This window comes from Pleurodeles waltl, chromosome 10 (assembly GCF_031143425.1).
Source record: "Pleurodeles waltl isolate 20211129_DDA chromosome 10, aPleWal1.hap1.20221129, whole genome shotgun sequence".
Taxonomy (NCBI): Eukaryota; Metazoa; Chordata; class Amphibia; order Caudata; family Salamandridae; genus Pleurodeles; species Pleurodeles waltl.
Window position 1 is genome coordinate 732819265 of NC_090449.1, and position 21653 is coordinate 732840917.

The following is a 21653-nucleotide window of genomic DNA, read 5'->3' on the forward strand; positions in this document are numbered from 1 at the left end:
TTTTGGCCTTTCAGTTATTAACAGTGCATTTCATTTTTGTGAAATCTCTTGTTAATAAAATTTGATCCACTGAACCATCACTCACCCTCGTGCCAAATCCAACCAGTATGTGTGGTAAAAATGAAAAAACCTGCTCCGCTGTAATCGGGCGTCGCAGCACACCTGTGACACGCTAGGTGCCTCGGGTGGGACCCCGATGATGAAGCATGCCACCAACTTGGTTGGTGGGTGAGGGGTCTTTTTCACATAACCTAAGTGCGTTTCTTTTCACAATTTTAGTGTTTGGCACATCACAGATGTATGTGGGCACATCAAAATGATATATTACAAAACTACCTGTGTTGGGGGGAGGGGGCACCTACGTTTTTGGTCCTGGGTGCGGCCTTCATCTAGGGAAACCTACCAAACCCAGACAGTTTTTAAAACTATACACCCCAAGGAGTCCAGGGAGGTGTGGCTTGCGTGGATCCCCCAACATTTTCTTACCCAGACTCCTCTGCAAACCTCAAAATTTGCTTAAAAAAGCATCTTTTCCTGACTTTCGTTTGTACGATCACCGCTCCAGCACAGAATTCCTACTCCCCAGCGTTCCCCTCTGTCTCCCACGCAAAATGACACCTCACTTGTGTGGGTCCCCAAAGCAGAGTCAGCCTAAAGATGTATAAAAGAAGAATATGTCCTTATCAACTCGCTGTGCTATCCCCTCTATCTCTACAGGTTTTTGGCCTTATTCTGTTGCAGGCACCTGGCCCACCCACACAAGTGAGGTATCATTTTTATCGGGAGACTTGGGGAACGCTGGGTGGAAGGAAATTGGTGGCTCCTCTCAGATTCCAGAACTTAGTCACCGAAATGTGAGGAAAATTTGTTTTTTTAGCCAAATTTTGAGGTTTGCAAAGGATTCTGGGTAACAGAACCTGGTCAGAGCCCCACAAGTCACCCCCATCTTGGATTCCCCTAGGTCTCTAGTTTTCAAAAATGCACAGGTTTGGTAGGTTTCCCTAGGTGCCGGCTGAGCAAGAGGCCAAAATCTACAGGTAGGCACTTTGCAAAAAACACCTCTGTTTTCTGTCAAAAAATGGGATGTGTCCACGTTGTGTTTTGGGGCATTTCCTGTCGCGGGTGCTAGGCCTACCCACTCAAGTGAGGTATCATTTTTATCGGGAGACTTGGGGGAACGCTGGGTGGAAGGAAATTTGTGGCTCCTCTCAGATTCCAGAAATACAAAGGTTTTCTTGATAGATATTTTTTACTCTTTATATTTCAGCAAATGAATTGCTGTATACCCGGTTTTGAATGAAAACCCACTGCAGGGTGCACCTCATTTAATGGCTCTGGGTACCTAGAGTTCTTGATGAACCTACAAGCCCTATATATCCCTGCAACCAGAAGAGTCCAGCAGACGTAACGGTATATTGCTTTCAAAAATCTGACATTGCAGGAAAAAGTTAGAGTAAAATGTAGAGAAAAATTGCAGTTTTTTTCACCTCAATTTCAATATTATTTTTTTCCAGTTATTTTCTGTAGGAAACCCTTTTAGGATCTACACAAATTACCCCCTACTGAATTCAGAATTTTGTCTACTTTTCAGAAATGTTTCGGTTTCTGGGATCCAGCATTGGTTTCACGCCCATTTCTGTCACTGACTGGAAGGAGGCTGAAAGCACAAAAAAAATCGTAAAAATGGGGTATGTCCCAGTAAAATGCCAAAATTGTGTTGAAAAAAATTGGGTTTTCTGATTCAAGTCTGCCTGTTCCTGAAAGTTGGGAAGATGGTAATTTTAGCACCGCAAACCCTTAGTTGATACCATTTTCAGGGGAAAAAAAAACACAAGCCTTCTTCTGCAGCCCATTTTTCCCATTTTTTTTTAAAAAAAAACAAAATTCACTGTATTTTGGCTAATTTCTTGGCCTCCTGCGGAACCCACAAAATCTGGGTACCTATGGAATCCCTAGGATGTTGGGAAAAAAAAGGATGCAAATTTGGCATGGGTAGCTTATGTGAACAAAAAGTTATGAGGGCCTAAGCGCAAACTGCCCCAAATAGCCAAAAAAGGCTCGGCACAGGAGGGGGAAAAGGCCTGGCAGTGAAGGGGATAAAGAGAGGGAAAACAACAAAAAGCCAAGGAGTTGTAAATACAGTAATAAAACTGACTTGAGTTAAAAGGTTTCAGTTAAATTACAGAGTGCTACGATGTTGCTTGCAGGCTGATTGCACGTGTTTGTCTCACTTGTTCAGTCTCTTGAAGAAGGCGCCCTAATTTATCCAAGAATTTAGCCAGTCTGCAGCTGTGCTGTACGTTGCTGGTCTGAATCTGTGGAGCCCTCTTTGAAGCCAAACTGGTAGTAGGAGCCTGCTATGATCTGTTGTGATGCTTTTGCATAGGCATATCTGATGGATCAGCGTTTCCAGAGCCAGCCCGCATAATCGACAGGTGTCAGTCATGTTGACTCTCGTCCACCTGGGAAGGTGGGCATATGTTGGAAGGCAGCCCATTCGATATTTCATAAAGGCTGCTTTAATCTGTGGATTAACTGCTGCTCCCAGATATAGTTGTGGGGTTAGAGAACAGTATGATGATAAAACCAACCCGGCATGGCTTTGTTTTGATAAAGCCTCTTTGTCCTGAAGATGTGAGAGAGAATTGACACTTACTTTTGTTGCATGTTTGACAAGCTGACGTGAGCCGAGTTGGAGTAGTTGATCTTCCAGGCCCAATGTTGTCAAGGAGGACTCGAGGTAGAGGCAGAAGTTGGATCGAAAGTCATTTCCACCCAAATAATAGAGCTTAGTGAGCCTTCTTGGCTGATAAATGCCCCTTTCCTTGCTAGAGACTGCCTTACCAAGCCAAGTTCTAGGCGAACTTGGGCCGGTGAAACAATTTGGTAAGCTGAACAACCTCTTGAAGAGCTTAGTGATCACTTTGTCCAAGTGGTCGTCGCCACGGCTTCTTAGAACTTCGCTGCCATATGTGGTTGTTGGTATTAATTTGGCCTGGATGACACTTGAAATGTAAATATATATTTGATGGGAAAGGATTCAAGTTTGACTAATGTGCTTCTTCAAAAACCTCTCTTCAGTCCGAAACTATACTTAAGAGCAACAGAAGTGAACAATATTTGTGCCATTCGATCAACACGTAATGAAAGCAATACAATATTAGTAGCTAAAAACTACAAAGCAAAATTTAAGTACAGAAACTACCCTTTTGTGGAAAGTCCGAAGATAAGGCGGTGATTGCAAAATAATTTTTATTTCTTACGTTAAGTAGATGTTTCTTCTTCTAGTGGTAAACTGAATCAAAAAAGTCTAAGGGTCATTAAATGAAGTTACCATTTCAAGAAAACTGAAGACTTTTTACTGAAACCTATACACTGAACAACGTTATCATTCTGCAATAGGGTGCCTTCAAAACGCAATCTCTAACAGTCCAAGTTATAAATTCCGTTTAGGTCATGGTATAGTCTTGTTTATCAAATTGGGTCCATTTAACTCCCTTTATAAAATGGACAAATTAGCACGCCAGAATGACATTACGGGTTGCCGTTGTCCAGTTAGAAGATTCTATCCTTCCCTAGCTTCGCTGAAAAAGAATGTAAGGCCTAATGTTGGTGAGCAATTTGAAGAAATAAAGACATCACAATTGCGAGGCTGGGTAATTAACTGCAGGTACTGCCCTCAGGTGGAAGCAATGTTTGCTTACGGTAAAGCAAATTTAACTTTACAAAAATGTTTAGAAAGTGAAAATGCGAAGTATCCTGTGCAAATGGGGCCACTTCAGGCACCTTCCCTTCACCAAACTGCTATATATACCAGAACATTACTTCTGCCGTAATGGTGTGGCACAATGTCACATTTAAACTGATCAAGGTGCTTTTACAAACTCTTATGTAGGTGAAGGACATCCCGATCATATGTAGTTCAATTCATACAAACTTTATTCGGCCATTACCTTTAAAGTTCAATTACACACCAACAATATATAAAACAAAGTTAAAATTCATTAGAATAAAAATAGATAACAAATAAATAAGTCACGGTGTGTCAAATAAATTAATTAAAGCCATCATGTAGAAGTTGGAGCAAGCACACTAAACAGACTAGAAGTGTTGCTAAGCGTATGCAGGATCGACCAAAACACTTGTCTAGTCCGCCACATAGCCAGCAAGAAATATGAAACCCCAAAGACCACCCATTGTCTGGTGTCAGATTTTAGGGTTCTCAATGTCACTATGTACCCGTGTCCTAATATTGCGACAGATTGGCACAGTCCATTTTTTTCTGGCGCTGCGATATGCTAGGCAGAAAAATAGTCCATGCTCTAGTGTTTCATCCCAGTCAGTGCACAAGGGGCACAATTTCTAAGCAAGCCCTGGAGGTACGACCCCAACTGGTGGTAAAGCTACAGAAGGACAGAGTCCCAATTCTAATGTTTCAGGTAGAGCTTTATGGCCAGTGGGGGCTCGGTTTCATCTAAAAACGGTTCTGGCTTTAACTCGTCCTTCTGCAACGGAAAAGGACATAGTAGGGAAGCCCAGGTTTGTCTGGCGGTATAATTGGTTCTGCTTAAATTGCCAGAAAGCTGACTTGACTTGGGCCTTTGAAAGTAAACTAGCATCAAGTACCCAGAGGTGTGTTAGGCCAATATTTGATAAGGTCACCTTCACATGCTTCAGCCACGGGATATTACTAGCTCCCGGCAATCACAATAACTCGGACAGGCCTGTCTGGTAAGAGGCCAACTCTGGAGTGGCTCATAACCTTTTCCAGTATGAAATGGGCCTTAGACTCACTTTATCCACACTTTTTTGTGCCAGCTATAGCCTAAAAAGGGTCAATGGCGTGCTGGGAGGTAAGCCCGTAAGTTGATGCACAAAGCAATTTTCTCCTGCGCTAAGAGTAGACACGTCCCTGAGTCTCTGCAACTTGGCACCATACAGAGCAGATCCTAGTGCCTGGTAGACTTGTAGAGCTGGGACAATAGGACTAAAATAAGATCCCTTTGGCATCTTTACTATTCCGCCTGCAATTTGATCTATTTTAAGTCAACACCTTACTAGTTGCTCCAGCCAATCAAAAGTTTCCAGTGAGTGTTATCCCCACGTAGTCAAATGTACGAACGTGTTCCCCTAAGCCTGGGGTTTGGGCGCACATAATTAGAAGGATTAAAGACCACATATTTTGTCTTGGCGATGTTTATCTCTATCCCCCCTGAGATTACAAAAGGCACCAAATCTATCCAAAATCTTTTGAAGGCCCATAGGGGACCCCGACAGAAGCAGCGTGTCATCCGCAAACATCAGGGCTGGAACCCTGATGACTGTCAGACACTGAGGATCAGACTCACTATGATCCACATAGGCCACCAGTTAGTTAATAAAAAGTGACAAAAGTGTGGGTGCTAAGACGCACCCCTGTCTTACCCCTCTGTTTACTGGGAATGGGTCCATTAGTTCTCTTATCTGTCCATATCTATTTTGGGAGAAGTTATCTTGGAGCCTCATGATTGCATCGAATAAGTAATGCAGCACCCCTATGTCAGCCAAAATCTGTCATAGCTTGGGTCCAGATACAAGATCAAACACGGACTTCAGGTCAATGAACACCACAGAGGTACCAACCCTATGGGGACAACATTCCAGTTTAGCACCAGGAGACAAAAAACCTGATCTATCGTACTAGTGTGGTCCCTAAAGACAGCCTGAAGGGGGGTGGTTAATATCTGTGTGGCATTCATCCATTTGTGTAACCTGCTCATAAGAACCTTTGCAAATGTGGTGGAATATATCATAAAAATGTGCTACCCAATCAGACATCTGTATGTGATTTTCTATCAGTAGGTGGCCCAGTGGACTATCTGTTGCAACAATGGTCCAAAATGTTTGAGTAGCCGCTCTTGGCTGCAGCTAACAGACTCTCCCATTTCCTGGCTTCCCACTTTCTCTTAGTTTCCTTAATGACAAGTTGATAGGCCTGCCTAGACTCTTGGATCCTTGATCTATCTTGTTGTTTAATAGCACTAAATAACACTACTCTAGCCTTGCTACATTGATTACTGAACAAAGTAGGAGGTTCATATCTCCTGGCTGGGCAACACATTTCCACAAGAAAGAACTCTCTCATGTATTTAAATAATCGTGAATGAATGTTACTAACGTCAGTCAGGGCTTCCCTCTCCTCTGCAGGCTTTTCAAGTAGGATCGCTTTCCCAGTACCTTCGGCAACCAACTTTGTACAAATTGGCAACGGAGTCTACAGATTGTGACAATACACTCCATTTTACCCTGTGTTTAGTTGTTGACAGGCCCATCCTTGTATCAAGGTGCTCATTACTGGTGGAACATACAGCAAGATCTACCAATTTAATCCCTAAAGCTAGTGCATTATCAACACTGTCTAAGCGGTGTATAATAGCCATATCACTAAATTGGAACAAAGCAGAATGTCAAGTAGAATATAGTCTATAAGACTTGTGCTCCTAAGCCGATGGAATGTGTGATTACCGTCCTTTGAGTTCGTCCTGCCATTACAAACTCTGAGGCCCCGGTTTAGCATAAGAGCATTAAATTGGATTGCAAGGGGATGACCATCTTTTTGATTGCTTGAAAAAAACAGCTCAGGAATAGAGCAAAGACTGTCTTCTTCTGACAGATTTACTCTGGGCTACATGTCTAGCGGCTCGAACTGACAATTAAAATATTCCCCCATAATCTTAAAACTCTCAGCAGGGAAAGCAGTCTGGTGCACAGAAAGCTGTTCAATTATGCCCAATTCTTATTTATTTGCAGTGGGCCTACAATTTAAGTTATAAATACAGCATGATAGATTATTTGGCGAAGTCCAACTAAAACACATCCTAGCTCAATTTCCCTTATGTTTTCGACCCAGATAGTGATGCCCCCTGAAGGTCTACCTTACCCAGTGGAGATAGCACCCCGACTAACAAGAAAGCCCTGACCAATACAATGGGGTAAGAGACCAGGTTTCCTGGAATAGGCAAACATCAATTGTGTCTACAAAGGCACACCACTACGGAATGGACAACTTGGGCAGTAGCCCTAGACCATTCCAAGAAATCAATCTGAAGTGAGGGAGCGGTTCACAGGCACAGGGTTCATACGTAAACTCACTTTAGTTTTATATTTTGTAGGAAATAATCAGTTCTATAAGGTTCATCAGTATTCTCCCAAATGAGGAAAATAACTGTACACCTTGACTAACAACTAGTCTGAACTATCCCTACAGATAACCTGCAATGCTAAATAAACAGTCATACACCTCACAAGCATATTTACGCTAAATTTATGTTACATCTTTTTTCTTTCCATCTGCACTTACTGTTAAGACTAGCATGGTTACTTCCTCAGACGATTCCTCCTTTACAAAATCAGTTCTGCTTTTCATTTAATGTTCATCACAGAGCACACATGGCCTTGAAATATGGCCTAAGTTTCAAACCTAAACGACATCACTTGGACAGCTGGGTACACTAGTAAATGCTAACTAACATTTGCAATGTCTCACACCGATAACATCTTAACCCACTTTGTTCCTAACTTAGTAGGTGAAAGGATACTCAAGCTTGAAGGTGACTATCACTGAAGTACCTGCACGTAAGATTTTTTTTTCCTGTAACTTGCACGCACCTCTGCTTTCTTCAAGACTCTGTGCCCCGTTATTTTACACATTTCTTGGGTTTGCCTGTTTCCTTTTGCCATAGATGCTCAAAGGAAAACTCCTAAACCACAATATATCTTGCAAATTGGTAATGTAGAACAAATTGATACCTTCATAAAGGGAGTCACTGACCTTGAATATTGCAGCCTGTCTCTATTCAGTGGCATACAACCATTTTCCCCTTGTACCTCCAAGAAATACCTTCCTATAATATCAAACTTGATCTCCATCACCCCACTATCTTACATCACCCTGGGCCCACTCCAGCTTCTCACAACTCTGCCCAACTTGCTGTCATCGTGGAGCCACCAGGAGTCGTCACTCACACACACGTCCACAAACAGATTTCTGTGACACAATCTTTTTGAATCAACCAGATACATTTTGCTAACACTAAACCGTGGAACTACTCTATCTTCCCTCAATGTTCCTCAATTATAGGCCAAAACCATAATCACACACTCATCTTCTCTATCCAACTTTCCAACATGATGAATTACAAAATGGAGGTTTTTTTTTCTTAAGTGAAATATTAATCTATCCCAGACCTCGAGGACTGTATCCCATTCTCATCAAATGTGTTGTGCGATCTCCAGCAACCAAATGTATCCACTTCTAAGCTAATACTAGTTCCTTTCTAAGTGGTACAAGATTTCACAAGTGGGGAAGCTTCTTTATTCCCAACTTACCATCCACTACAGTTTCTCTAGCCTATTTTAAGCATGGCAGACCAAAGTTCAATAGACCTGTACACAACGAATATCATTCATGGACACCGAGGACACCACAGATATTGTATGCAATAGGGAAATAAAGTTCAACCAAAATAGGAGCTGGTTTTAACTATGTGGTCATTGATACATTCAGGTATCTCCATTCTTTGTTGTTTTTGGCTCCCATCATTAAAAATGATGTGTCTGTCACACACCATTTAGGCGAGAAATATTCCACTGACTGTGGATGTAAGAATGTCAAAAATAAAAAGTAAGACTTACGAATATGCAAAAATATTGTTTTAAAGCATTTTATTTTAATCACGTATATCACAAATGATATTTAATGTCTCCAAGTATAACAAACTGAGATGCTTTTTTCTAATGTAATAAAGTCTTTTGTAGGACACCGTCTTACTCAATTTTCAAAAGGCAGGCTACGCTTTTCTGTATATAAACTGTACACAAACAAGGCACTATACATTTTTGGGTATTAAAGTATAAAGATTGATTTGCATAATTTCCCAAGAAAATCCTTTTTTTTTTTTATAAATACACTTTGTTCATATTAGCACTCGGAAAAACACGGAGAACAGTCCATTGCCTTACACAAAAGTAAATCTTGTGACTGCATACTGTGTAGATATATACTGGTGGCATATTTAATTCAGAAACAAGCAACATATATACACATTCTCTGTATTATTTTGACACAAAAAGCTTGAAAAGTGAGTATAGGTTGCATTGTTAAAACATTATATAATGTGTTTATATAAATATAATCTTTTGTCATTCATAAACTAACAAATAAAATAATACTTTACAAACAGAACATCTTCAAACAAAGGGACAAGCTAGTCGCCAAAGAATCGAACTGCAAAAGTAGTAGTGTCAAGTTTAAGTGCAGGGAAGTATAATTTTGCTATTTTCTTCAGAGTTCATATGAAAGCAATTGAAAAGTGTCCGCTTGCACATGTACAATATAACACAAACCATAGCTGGAAGTTCCTTAGAGGTTCTGAGGCAGACCCATTTTCAATTTAGACGCAGATCTCCAAATACATCATGTCACTGGTCCACAGATTATGACTGACAAAAGAGATCCCTCCAGCACTGTCCTTGTTCTGACATTAACTCGCTCTCAGAAAAGCCCTTTTGATTTCTTCAGATTCACCTGTTTCCACGAAGGCAAGGTGTTGTACTCTTCTCTTGCCATTTCCAAAGCGGTCTGTAACCAAAACATAAAACATAGTGATCAGACTATAAAATAGAAAACGGGTCTTAAGTAAATGTCCAGTTTCCAAGATACAGCTGTTCCCCTAAGCTACAGGTTACGGGTAAGGAACCTTTTACGCAATGGTAGGTTAGATTAAGTCAAAATGCAATTCACATTTACCTAGGTAACATTTTGTTTGATTTCCGAGCAGAAACACTGCTATAGATGATGGCTGTAGCCCATGCCTATGGCCACAGTCTCAGAACCAAGAACCACACTGCCCTGCAGAGTTATTTTCTTTTGTAAAACTGCCTCTGCCCTTTGGACTGCTGCCTTCTTTGTATATTAATTTATGGGCAGGATAGCTGCCACTGTACAGTGAGAAGAAAGAACATCTTAAATAAAATGCATGTTGCTTTAGACATGTTAGAATCTAAGTGTTACATCTTCATTTCCAGTCGCAGGGAATATGATAGAAAACAAAATAAAGTTAGATTCTTCTCCGTTGATCTCTTGCTACTTAAGCAAGGAGGCGATGGATTCCATGAGTTGAGTCAGAGGCGGAGCAATTGGCAGTAGAATTTTTAACAGCTGTTTTTGTATGGTCTTGAGATGGCCAGCTTAAAGGCCCTTCCTTGTAAGTCAACTTTTAAGAGCCAGATTCCGCATAGGCGATTGTGTGTGTGTTTAGCTGGTTTAAATTTTTATGTCAGTGGAACATCAGATTCTGCCCCATATCTAGGTAATAAAGTCTTTTCTGCCCAAGTGATGAACAGCATATAACATGAGAAAAGGAAGATTACATCCTCACCAACAGTGCAATCAGAATATTGTCTGTGTTATCTGAAAGAAAATCTGCACTGCTAATTTTAACATGTACTGTTGCAGTTATCATAGTTTGTGGAATGTTTTGTTTACAACCTATAAGGAAATGCCACAATAGATGTTGCATAATTTGACTTCTTTACAACAAGATTATGTGGTAAACTTATCTTTACCCATCTCTAAACATGACCAGAGCAACACCATGGCTGACCTAGTTTTGTAACAGCTTTCTTATGTCGCAATTACGTGTCTGAAATGAAACTGCTGCAGGATCTGCTTTTCTATGCCAATATGTATGCAGTTTGTTCATCCCTTCAGAGACTGCTAGGTATATCTCTTGCCTTGTGAGTGAACAAAGTCCACGCCAAATCTTTATGTAATCATTGATAGGGCTATCACAAAAAAAATCAGACCTAATCTGCCCTTTTTTCTGCAAGAAAAAACAACTTAACAGATGGACTTGAGCACTAATTTGCCTTGGGTTATGTTGGAAACTTAACATACTGAAGACGTTGCTCGATTAGCTGATGGCAACAAGGGTCACAAACATTTTTACATCAACTAAAGGCATCAGAGGTTAATGTACTAGTGTTTTGACAGCACTTCTAATTAACACCTAAGCACAGTCGCTAGTTATATTTAGAGTTGAAGGACACTCCTTTACCAACCGCTAACATCACAAAGCCAACTTATGCCCATGTAACAAGAAACAAAACTCAGTTAATGAAGGATCTGCCAATTCATGCCTGTGACTAATGTCTGATAAACAAAGCAGACATCTCAGATGGAGGCAGATTCTACGATAACGGTTTTCTCTTTTGGACAGCTAGTGGAAAGCAAGTCTAAGGAAGTAATGCTCGGAGGACAGACAAAAAGGTGGAGGCAGCCGTCTCTCAAAATTCGATGGGGCTCTCAGTGATTATCCAATTTAGCTGGAAAAAAACAGATTTGTAAGAACGTTTTTAAGAGTGCCGCAAGAATGGAGATATTATTGATACAATATATATATATATAAATCTCATGTTCAAAACAAAATCCGCACTCACTGGAAAGATTGTTGATTTTATTCATGGAGTTGCACGTTCAACAAACACGCATTTCGGCAAACACCTTCATCAGTGTCCATGATCACATTACGTAAGGCATGCTTAAATAACTCAATTCATTGGCTCATGGTCATCATTGAAATAAATAACAGACTATACTTGCAACTCGTTCTGCGTACTCAATAGCACAATCACAATCTTGGAATTCCTCCATCTCATAATATTCGCAGTCTGCACCAATCAATAATGTAAGCAAACTCATGTATTACATCTATTATTCCATTAAGGAACAGTTCGCAGGTAAAATGAGCAATGAAAGAGTGAATTTTCTTGTTCTGGAGGTATTTGAGTCAGATAATAAAATTTGTGCCACCCTGTTCAGAAAAGCAACAGCAGGGAATTCCCTCCTTCATGCTACAAGTAATTATCCTGAGGAATTAAAGTGGAGTATCCCCTAGGGGAAACTCTTAAGGGCCAAATGGAATTGTACGAAGGACGTTGACTTCCAAAGAGTAGCAGCAGATATTATAAAGAGATTTCGAGTGAGGGGTTACGCCAAGAGAGTAGTAGATTTAGCTTAGTATGGTGCACTAAGCGCACTGTCCAATGTTAACTATTAATATAAAACATTAAGACCACCAGTATAAAAATGCATTAAAGAAAAGTTGCATAAACTCTTCCCCTTAACCGGTGTTAACTAGTTAAGATGTCCCTGATTACCACAGGCTTCAGGGGAGGAGGGAGGGCACATGTGAGTCTACAGCACTACATACTACAAACAGACTTGATTAGGGTAAGTAACACTGGCTGTAGGAACCTCCTAAAACAGTGGCTAGCAGTTTCATTGCACAATGGTGTTTAGTAAACCTGTGGGGGTGGCCGCTTTGCTGATGCTAGCAGTATGTTGCCTAAGAAAGCTGCTGTTGATCCGTTCTTATTGGTGAAGTAAGCCCTCGCTGGGACAGTTAGGACTCTTGGCTTTGTGGTAGCAGGTTTTGATGCACCCTACTGCTTCCTTTTGAGATTGGGTGGCCTTTGTGAGGCTTTGTGAAGGAGATAAAAAGCTGGTTAGACTTGCAAAAAGGCTTGGCCCTATCAATGTAATACATAAGAGCTCTAGCATGTGTGATCTTTCTGCTACCAGGTCAGGTTGCAGAAAGAAGACTGAAAGTTCTAAAGTTTGATTGAAATGGAAAGGGAAGACCACCTTGGGGAGAAATTTGGCACTGGAAAGTCCGTATCATTATGGCCAAAAGGCTCTTGTATAGTTCGCTAATGCATCCGAGGGAAGTTATGACCTCAAGGAAAGCTATCTTCCAGGAAAGGAACTGGAGGTGTAATAAAATGTTAAGGATCAAAGAATGGCCAACTGAGTCTGATGAGGACTATGCTATGGTTCCATATAGGGGCAGGTGGATTCTAAGTGGTATAACCTTCTTAAGACCCTTCATGAATACCTTGACTACTAGAATCCCTATTTTGCATACAACCAATACCAGCAGCTAAGCGTAGGTGCACATTCCTGTGAAAGGTTTGAATAGCCAAATTATAAGACCTTAGGTGCCAGATCGCTAGGTTGAGATGCCTGGGGTTTGGATGTTTGATCTGGCCTTTGCTCTGTGTGAGAAGATCCAGCCTGAGCAGTAACTTCTTGTGGAGGCTGATTGACATCTCCAGAAGCATGGAGTACTATGGCTATCTGGCCAGAGGGAAGCTACCAGGATCAGTGTCAGAGACATCTGTCATTTTCCTCACCATGCATCAAAAATATCACAATACACAAAATATTGTGAAAACATATTGGAATCCAAAATATTCTTTACATACTTTGTATGTAGACAACAAAAATAAACGAATCTTGTGGGCCATGATATCAAAATCAGGCAACAGTACCAATCTTTCAATATACAGCATTCCATTTTATTTAACATTTTCGAAAAAATATATATATGTTCTTTAAAAATGTAAAACATTACACAATTTATCAAAATTGTTACATTTAACAAAAACATAGCAAAATAATTAAATTGATAAAATTACAATTATTTATTTTTATAATTTAAATAAAAACATTATTAAAAATAGAGATAATCTAAATTTGTAAACACTAGCAAAAGTGTTTGAGTTCATTGAGGTCAGAGTCACTATTCTCACTCAAACATGAAAAACAGTAGGAAGCATGGTTGACTTTGGAGGGGTCTAATTTATTACTCCCACTCATATCTTAGCACCAGTAGAGAAACTGTTAGAAGACAGAGCGGTTAAAATTTACTATTGCCAGTCCAATCACAAAAAACACTATGGGAAGTGAAAGGCTTAGTAGGGGGTCGGAATTACTATTTCCTCTCCAAATGTAAATAAAAGAAGGGAATGTGCTGAACTTTGGGAAAGGTCGGATTTACTTTTCCCAATGCCTGCATTTTTTTAAATAAAACATTTCAATATAGACCAAAAAAATAAAATGACAATATTTTCAATCTAAACGTACCCTGCATTACTACACACACAAAAAAAAATACGTTAGAAATATTTAAAAAAAAAAAAAAAAAAAAAAAAAAAAAAAAACATTAAAATATACCATATACAAATAATTTAAAAATGGAAATAAACTAGAAATGGGCACAATAAGATAATTATCTATATAATAAAATAAATAATTTACTTCAAATTAAAAATAATAATTTAGGTAACTTCACATCATAATCCCCTACAAACCCCTTACCCACTACTAAATTAATTTCTAATTACATTAAAAATTACATTTAATAAAAAAATGTACAAATACATATGAAAACAACTTTACCGCATATGGCAATACTAATGTAGTCAAAAGAACAAAAAATAAATAAATTATGAAACTTATTAAAAACAATATACACACCTATATTAGAAAACAACATTCAATACTACTTTAGTTTTAAAGAACAAGTTACTTACCTTTGGTAACAATTTTATCTGGTAGACATTCTAGTTTCAGATTCCTTACCTTAGAATTTCCCCATGGCATCACACTGGATCCATGGGGAATTATTTTCTTCGAGCAGTACCCTTGCATGCCATTGATCTACTCTGCGTCCGTCGTTTCGTTGCGGTCACTGTGATAAAGTTGCAGTCGGATATGGGCACCCCCAGGCACTGGCGTCACTTTCTTTTCACGACTTTCCACGCCAGGAGTGCAGAGTCATTAAAAACCTTGAGAATGGAGCGCCAGAACCAGAGCCCTAAAAGGGAATCCCTGTCCCAATAAATCATTTTGCAATGCGGGAAGGATTAGGGGGGGGGGGGGGGGGGGAGGGGGGGTGACAGTAAGGAATCTGCAACTAGAATGTTTCTACCAGATAGTTACCGAAGGTATGTAACTTGTTCATCTGATAGATTTCTAGTTCCAGATTCCTTACCTTAGCATAGATAACCAAGCAATATCATCCTCGGTGGTGGGCTGCGAATCAAGATCATACTAGGAAGTCCTGCAGGACTGTAACAGCCAAAGTAGCCATCTCTGCAGAACTGTCTGTCCAGGCAGTAATCTCTTGTGTCGCTGCACATGTTCACACCAAAAGAGTAAAAAAAAAAATAGACAAAACTGTCGAAGTTAGTTAAAAAAAATGACTAACGGTAGCTGCGTGTAGGCTGGCGTCGAAAGAAAATAACCAACTTCAGAGTGCAGGGGTGGCGCCTATACACGACCGCATCATCACAGTGACCACAACACCAATGACTGACACAGTCGACCAAGCCACCTGACGGCATTCAAGAGTATAGCTTGAAGAAAAACCTCTGGATCCACTCTAAAGCCTGCGAAAAATTTAAAGGTAAGTAATCTGCAACTAGAAGTCTCTTTCAGATAGAATTATATTACTCACTTAAAAAGCTATTTTTTTTACCTTTCACATAGGTTACCACAATATTCTTGACCCAATGTGAGTCTCTTGACTTTTTTTCTCAATTTTTCTTCTCAGAATACCACAAGAGGAAGAGAAAGGTGGAAACGCATAAGCAAGGATTCCTCTAGCAATTCATCCACAGTGCACTGCCTATGGATCATGGGTGAAAATTTCTGGAGGTGCAGTTTGGGACTTTTGTATTTCAGGGGTGTCAAATTGGTGTATTTGAGGGAGACACCAGTGCAGGAAGTACCTCTTCATGACTTGTAGGTGGAACCCCCACTCATGGGCTTGTTTATACATCCTGCAGAACAGGTCTCTAAAGATGCTGTTCGCTCGCCCCCGGAAGGTGTCTCGCTAGAAGTTGTATGTCATTGCGGATCACCCATTACCAGATCCCCTTTGTGAAAGCTGAGAACTAGGGAGAGTGTATCCTGCCCCGTTTCTGCAAAAAGAACACAGCAGTAGTACTGTCAGTCTTGATGAGAACTACTTTCACATAAATTAGCTGGAAGAAGGCTTTGTGGGCTACTTTTTTGGAAAGCGATTCTAGATAACTGATCTGCCTACTCTTGTACTGAGGGGCCACACACTCTGAACAGTCATGTCATTGAGATGTGCCCTTCCCAGGTTTTGAGAGGCATCAATGGCAATAGTCACTTGTGGAATGGGGGGGGGCGGGGGTCTGTGAAAGGCTTGCGCTGTACCAAATTGTTGCTGTTCACACTGCAGACAGCGGTGAGTGATAGCCTTTACCAATACTAAATCTTCCTCCCTACCCACCACTCATGCTGCTGTTTCAAAGGGGTCCTCTAAGATTGGCAGGGCACCCATGTATTTTGCAATCTGTGCCCTTTTTTGTACGTGGACCGACTGTCTTCTGTCCTGGCTCAACGTCCTATACCTTCTTGTAGTCTGATGGACTCAAACAGCCAGATTCGGGCATTGAGTTGCCTATGTTGCCATGACTCCTGATGGCCCAGCTTCTTTGCCTTTCTCAGAACCAAATAGATATTCCTCCACTAATCTATCTAGAGTCTGGGATAATGCCTGCTGAATCATCTTGAGCCCCGCCCCAGGAGGGGAGAAGGAACCGACAGGCGGTAATGTTGGGGATCGGGCAAAAGCCAAGTTCCAGGCATTGTGATGGTCTGACCACAGATATTTAGGTCTATTCCATCAGCCCATTCTGGTCTGCATTCTCTGGTGCTGAGAGCCGAAGAGCACAACAAAATCTGCAATAGAGTGTTTGTGCCTTCGGAGGTTTGCAAGGAGGAGGCATGATGATGGGTCGTTGAGAAAATGACTGGTTATCCAGACAGGTCTGTATTGAAAACAAACTGTGACCCCGAAAAACATGTTCAGGATACATTTTAATTTCAGTCAAACAATTAACACACAAATCTGGAAATAGTGTTACAGAGAAGCACTGGCCCAAAGACAACATGTCTCGATAAGTCTGTAGAAAGACTACAGAACTGATTAAAACTATGGAAACACATTTGTCCTATCAATTCTTTACCATTATAGAGAAGTTGATAATTGGAAAAAACGCCTACTTCGGGAGTCTACCTTCTTGGTTTGTGCCATGGAATTCCTTTAACAATTATCTGCAGAATATTGCTTTTTGTGAAGAAACTTTTGCCTTTCTGTGAATAATCCCTGTACAATGTAATTTACATTTACATCCCTTTATAGGTGCCCAAGCAAAATATAAAAACCTACTGAATAAAAACATGAATTAATTAATAATAGGTCTCTTAATTTTATATACTTTATTTTTATTTGAGGAATTAAACTGCATGATTAGTTCATTGATTAAAAAGTGTTTTCATGAAAATTGTATAGCTATTTTGTTAACATCTAAAGAACATTTTTGAACTGATCCTTTTAGCTGTTTAGGCATTGATCGAGTAGCTAACTTCTTACTTGCTGTGTGTCTCCCACGTCAATTGACTGGGTATGAAGTGCCAATGACGTTAGTTTTCACTTAGGCAGAAATGTATTCTGTATCCCACCAGGGCTAACCATCCTAGTGACAGTCATTCTTCATGGTAACTGCTATTGATTCAGAATTCTCATTACTACTTCTAGACTCTTGCTTTCCTTGCCTGGTCATTTTTGGTTGTGGAGTTTGGATTGATCGACCATTTTATTACCACACTAACAAGGACAGAATCCGGTTAAGCATCATCTGGACGTCTTTTTATGGGTATTCTATTCTCTGGAATCTGAGCACATTTGCAGTCTGCTTCCCTTTCCTGGTGCAGTACCTCGGGAGGCTGTGAATGGTAATAACCGACTCTTTGAGGACTCAAAATGTCCATCAGGAAACTGGTCATCCTCTGGTAAACATATGCCAGACAGTCTTGCAAGTATATGGAGGAGTAAAGTATAAGTTGATTTGTTATTCAGTGAGAAGGGCTTGGGAATCACACAAGTGAATTTACTCAATAGTTTTCCAATTCAGCTTCAAAAGGCCAACTCCACTCATCTAGTATAGAACTACGAGTCTTCAGGCTGAGGCCCTGAATATGCTCAGCCTGGAAAGGGTGTAATCTTTATTGGGCCAATGGGTTCTGAATTTTGATAAATAGCACCCAATTTCAATTAATGCCCTGGAAGGGAGGCATAACATGGTGATTTTGGTGCTTGCAACAGCAAGGTAGGCACATCCCATAATTTAGTGGATATTTTCCCCAGTAATAAATGTCATCGGATTTTACCTGCCGAATGTATGCTGTATCTGCAATGCTATTCACACAACTTAATTGCTATACATACTGTAAGAGGAGGTATTGCACATATTGTAGTATGGCTGACCATATTTGGTGCCTCAATGTATAATATGACGCGGGCTGGAGTTTGGTTCTTGGCTCTCTCGCTCTTAAGGAGTAAACTGTCTGTTTTTAGTATTCTTTTTTTGGTATAGTTGGTGTGCTATTTCCAGTTAACGGCTCCTAGTAATATCTGAAACAAAAACAAAAAAATCACTTTCACATAGTGCAAATAGTTACCTCAAAGTCTTGATCTGAAAGATAGATTTCAAGTCTCAACGGGTCAACTCCCTCAGGTAGAGGCCTAGCTAGAAGTTCTGATAGTGGGTACACGGTTTTACAGAGTTTTGCCAACACATCTTCTACAAGAATGATCTGATTACAGATTTCTGCATCCTGTAAAATAAACAAGGATCAATAAGGATCAAAATATAGCCACTCAAGTTCGATGCAATACATTTCTTATTAAGATAGTTAATTTACAATACCAAGAACGCAAAACAATTTCTAAACCATTGAAGTGAATCTGATGCAAACTACCTCCCAGACCAAATTAATGATATAAAAAATTAGGGGGGGTGAATGGAAATTTGTTTTGAGCACCAACAGTTGCAGACACATTCTTCTTCCGGAGCATTTAGAACTACTCAAATGAGTGCAGGTGTTTTTATGCTTTAGCAGTTTACTACCTAGTTGGAGCACATGCAACAAAAAATTTAGAATGCAGCAGTATGAGACAAAAGAAGCAACTTTGCCTTGAAGGCTGAACCAAAAGTAAAAACTTTGAGGCCCAAAGAGGGTTTTTATTTTGGTATGCTGCAGACAGCTTAGATGAATGGTGTCTAGTGATCAAAGCCTCACAGCATTGTTAGCCTCTGCATTATCTGTCAAAAATTCCTTAAATATTCGATTAAGACCCCAGTTCAGGTCAATTGCTTAAATGGAACAAATTAGTCAAATATACAAATAACTGCATTGTGTTAAAAATAACATTTGTTGGTGACCATAACTGTCAGCAATGTGACGAATAGCTATTATGTTTATTCAGTGCAAATAACCCTTTTCACAAACTGCTTTTATGCAAGCTAGCTACTCTTTGGTTATCTAATCGGAGTTCTAGCACAGACTAGTGTTTTAGCACTGGTGCATATAGTGAACAATATACCTCAGAAACCCACAATACTGTTATACTAAAGTCAAATGTTGACTGGGTACATGAGTTAGATCACCTAACAGCAATTTATTCTATCACTCATGATAACGTATGCTCGCTATCTCGCTGACCACCATAATCAGCTAACCAGATAGGTGTAAATGGAAATTTGTTTCGATCTCCATACAATGTCAAATTTTGACAAAGTGCCTGCAAGAGTTGGATTAATTAGAGGCAAGTTGTTCTATAAAAAATATATCCTCGGTTTGAATTATGGAACAATCTGCTGGTAATAACCACATCCTCATTTAAAAAGGAAGAAAAAGCATCCTACTTGGGCAAAGGTAGAAATGTCTGATAAATGGATATGCAATACAACATTAGCTTACATTTTCTGTAATTTCAGCTATGTCTTCTCGGTGCTCCCAGCTAGGGAACATGTTTGTAAACGTCAGCGGTTCGAGCCCAGCATGTATAAGATAGGATTTTGGAGGCTTCTTTTTATTTTTACCTATAAAACAAACAGAAATAACTGTAAACTGCACAGTCATTTATTCAACGGCTGCCTACTTTTCAGGAATAAAGGTCCATTCACTTACATAAAAGAGGTAATGCTATTACCAGAAAAATAACTGTTTTACTAATACATTAAACTACGTTCATGAAATTACTACTCACCTGTAGAAGTAGTTTTGCAGTTTTTTTTAAACATTCTTTATTGGTTTCTGGTAACAGCAGCAAGAGGGCTTGACAACAAGTCAGTCAAACAAGGGCCGACCTAGACACCATTCACCGCGAGGTCCACATCCAGATCCACAATACAACATGAAAAACATTCAATACAGAAAATGCAATTACCAGGCCCAAAAGCCCATGGGTATTCGGTAAGAAGCATGTTGAGTTTGTGAGGAGGGTCAATTAGAGGCAGACCTGAAGGAGCTATCAGTCTCATCACCTGAGGCCTAGTATGAGTCCAAAGGGTTCCGGAAGGCACATGGCAACTCACCCAAAGTGTCAAGATCCTCTGTTAGTTTGTCAGTTCTATATTTTTTTTCCAATCTCACTTCCTCTGCCACTGCCCATTCAGCCACATAGTGTTCCCAGCGCTGCAGATTTGGGTCCACCATGCCCATCCAAGGGATTGCAACGTGGTGCTCAGCAAATACGAGAAGTAAAAGCAGGAACTCAAAGGCATTTTCTGTCTCCTCCCGCAGCAAATGTTCCCCAGGAGACATGCAACTTGGTCTGCCGGGTAGGGGATTGGGACCACTGCTGCTACTTTTTTCACCACCCGTTCCCAGGAGGTAGGAACTAAGTGGCAGTGCCACACGAGGTGCAAGAAGGATGCTGTTGAGTGGGCACAACAGGAGCACAGCTTGGACCCAGATGGATCTATCCTGTGCAGCATCTATGTCGTCACATAAGTTGGACGTAACTAGTGAAAATGTGGGAGTTTATACCTGGTATTACTGGAGATGGTCTGAACCAGCCAATACATGCAAGCCAATTGGAAGTCAGCAAGCTCCAGCCCCAGTTCGATGCTGCTCTCTGCCTGCAAGCATAGACTTTTAGAAATCTCAGCAGGTGTCGGGCTCCACCCAACTCCAGCAGAGTCTGGAAGGTTTGAGAAGTGAGAGGTGCAGCTGCAAAGGAGGTCCATATCTCCCTGGTAACATCAGAGATGTATTGAAGGAAACATCCTGGGCCCATCGTAACAGCTTCCTGAGCTCCCTCAAATGTTATAAATTCGTTAGGGAATAAATAGTCAAAATCATCACTGTCCCCCTCCTACCAAGGAGTCATATATACTAAGCTTGTGATTGTCTGAAACGGTGGTAGATCTGAAAAAATAAAGCCTTTGGCAAAGGGGGCCTTACTCAGTTTAACTGTGTAATTTTGCAGGGGAAAGTATTTTGTTAATTTACATTGTGCATCATTCCTCTCTCTATTGGTTGGGTCCAGAACACTCTTGTAGTCCTCTCTTCTTGGGCTGTATCAACCATTTGCTATCCTTTCCTTCCCCCTGTGACATTAGACGCCCAACCTGGAAGCCCTTCTCCATGGTCGACACTATTTTTTTCACCCCCTTTTGGACTCTGCTTTGTCGTGGCTTCCCAGTCCTTTCTATGCCCTCTTCACATTATGTTCAAATTCCACCTCATTTCTGAGGAACTGGGCGACTTCCAAGTGATACAAAAGATTATTCTAGCAGGAGCACTACTCCTGCAGGTACAAGGCAATTTTATCTGGCAGAATGAATATTTTTGGGATTCGTACCTTGTGCATAGGTTAAGTAGCAGTATTCTCTCTTGGGAGGTTGAGTTCAAATGAGTATTTATGCAAACAGGTGTTTTAATACTC

At 40.4% G+C, this 21653-nt stretch overlaps 1 protein-coding gene across 19 annotated transcripts in view; it reads right to left on the reverse strand.

The window, feature by feature from the left end:
* Positions 1-8688: 8688 nt before the first annotated feature.
* The window catches only part of SVIL (supervillin), a 601346-nt gene continuing 588381 nt past the window's right edge, over positions 8689-21653 (reverse strand). For 18 of the 19 annotated variants that reach the window (XM_069211285.1, XM_069211277.1, XM_069211284.1 and 15 more), the window contains 3 exons: positions 19682-19803; positions 18380-18535; positions 8689-9619 (listed from right to left, as the gene is read on the reverse strand). In XM_069211285.1, coding sequence (XP_069067386.1) covers positions 9533-9619; positions 18380-18535; positions 19682-19803 — 365 coding nt within the window. In that variant the 3' untranslated portion in view covers positions 8689-9532. The remainder of the gene's footprint in view (positions 9620-18379; positions 18536-19681; positions 19804-21653) is intronic. The other variant, XM_069211286.1, reaches the window with a different exon arrangement.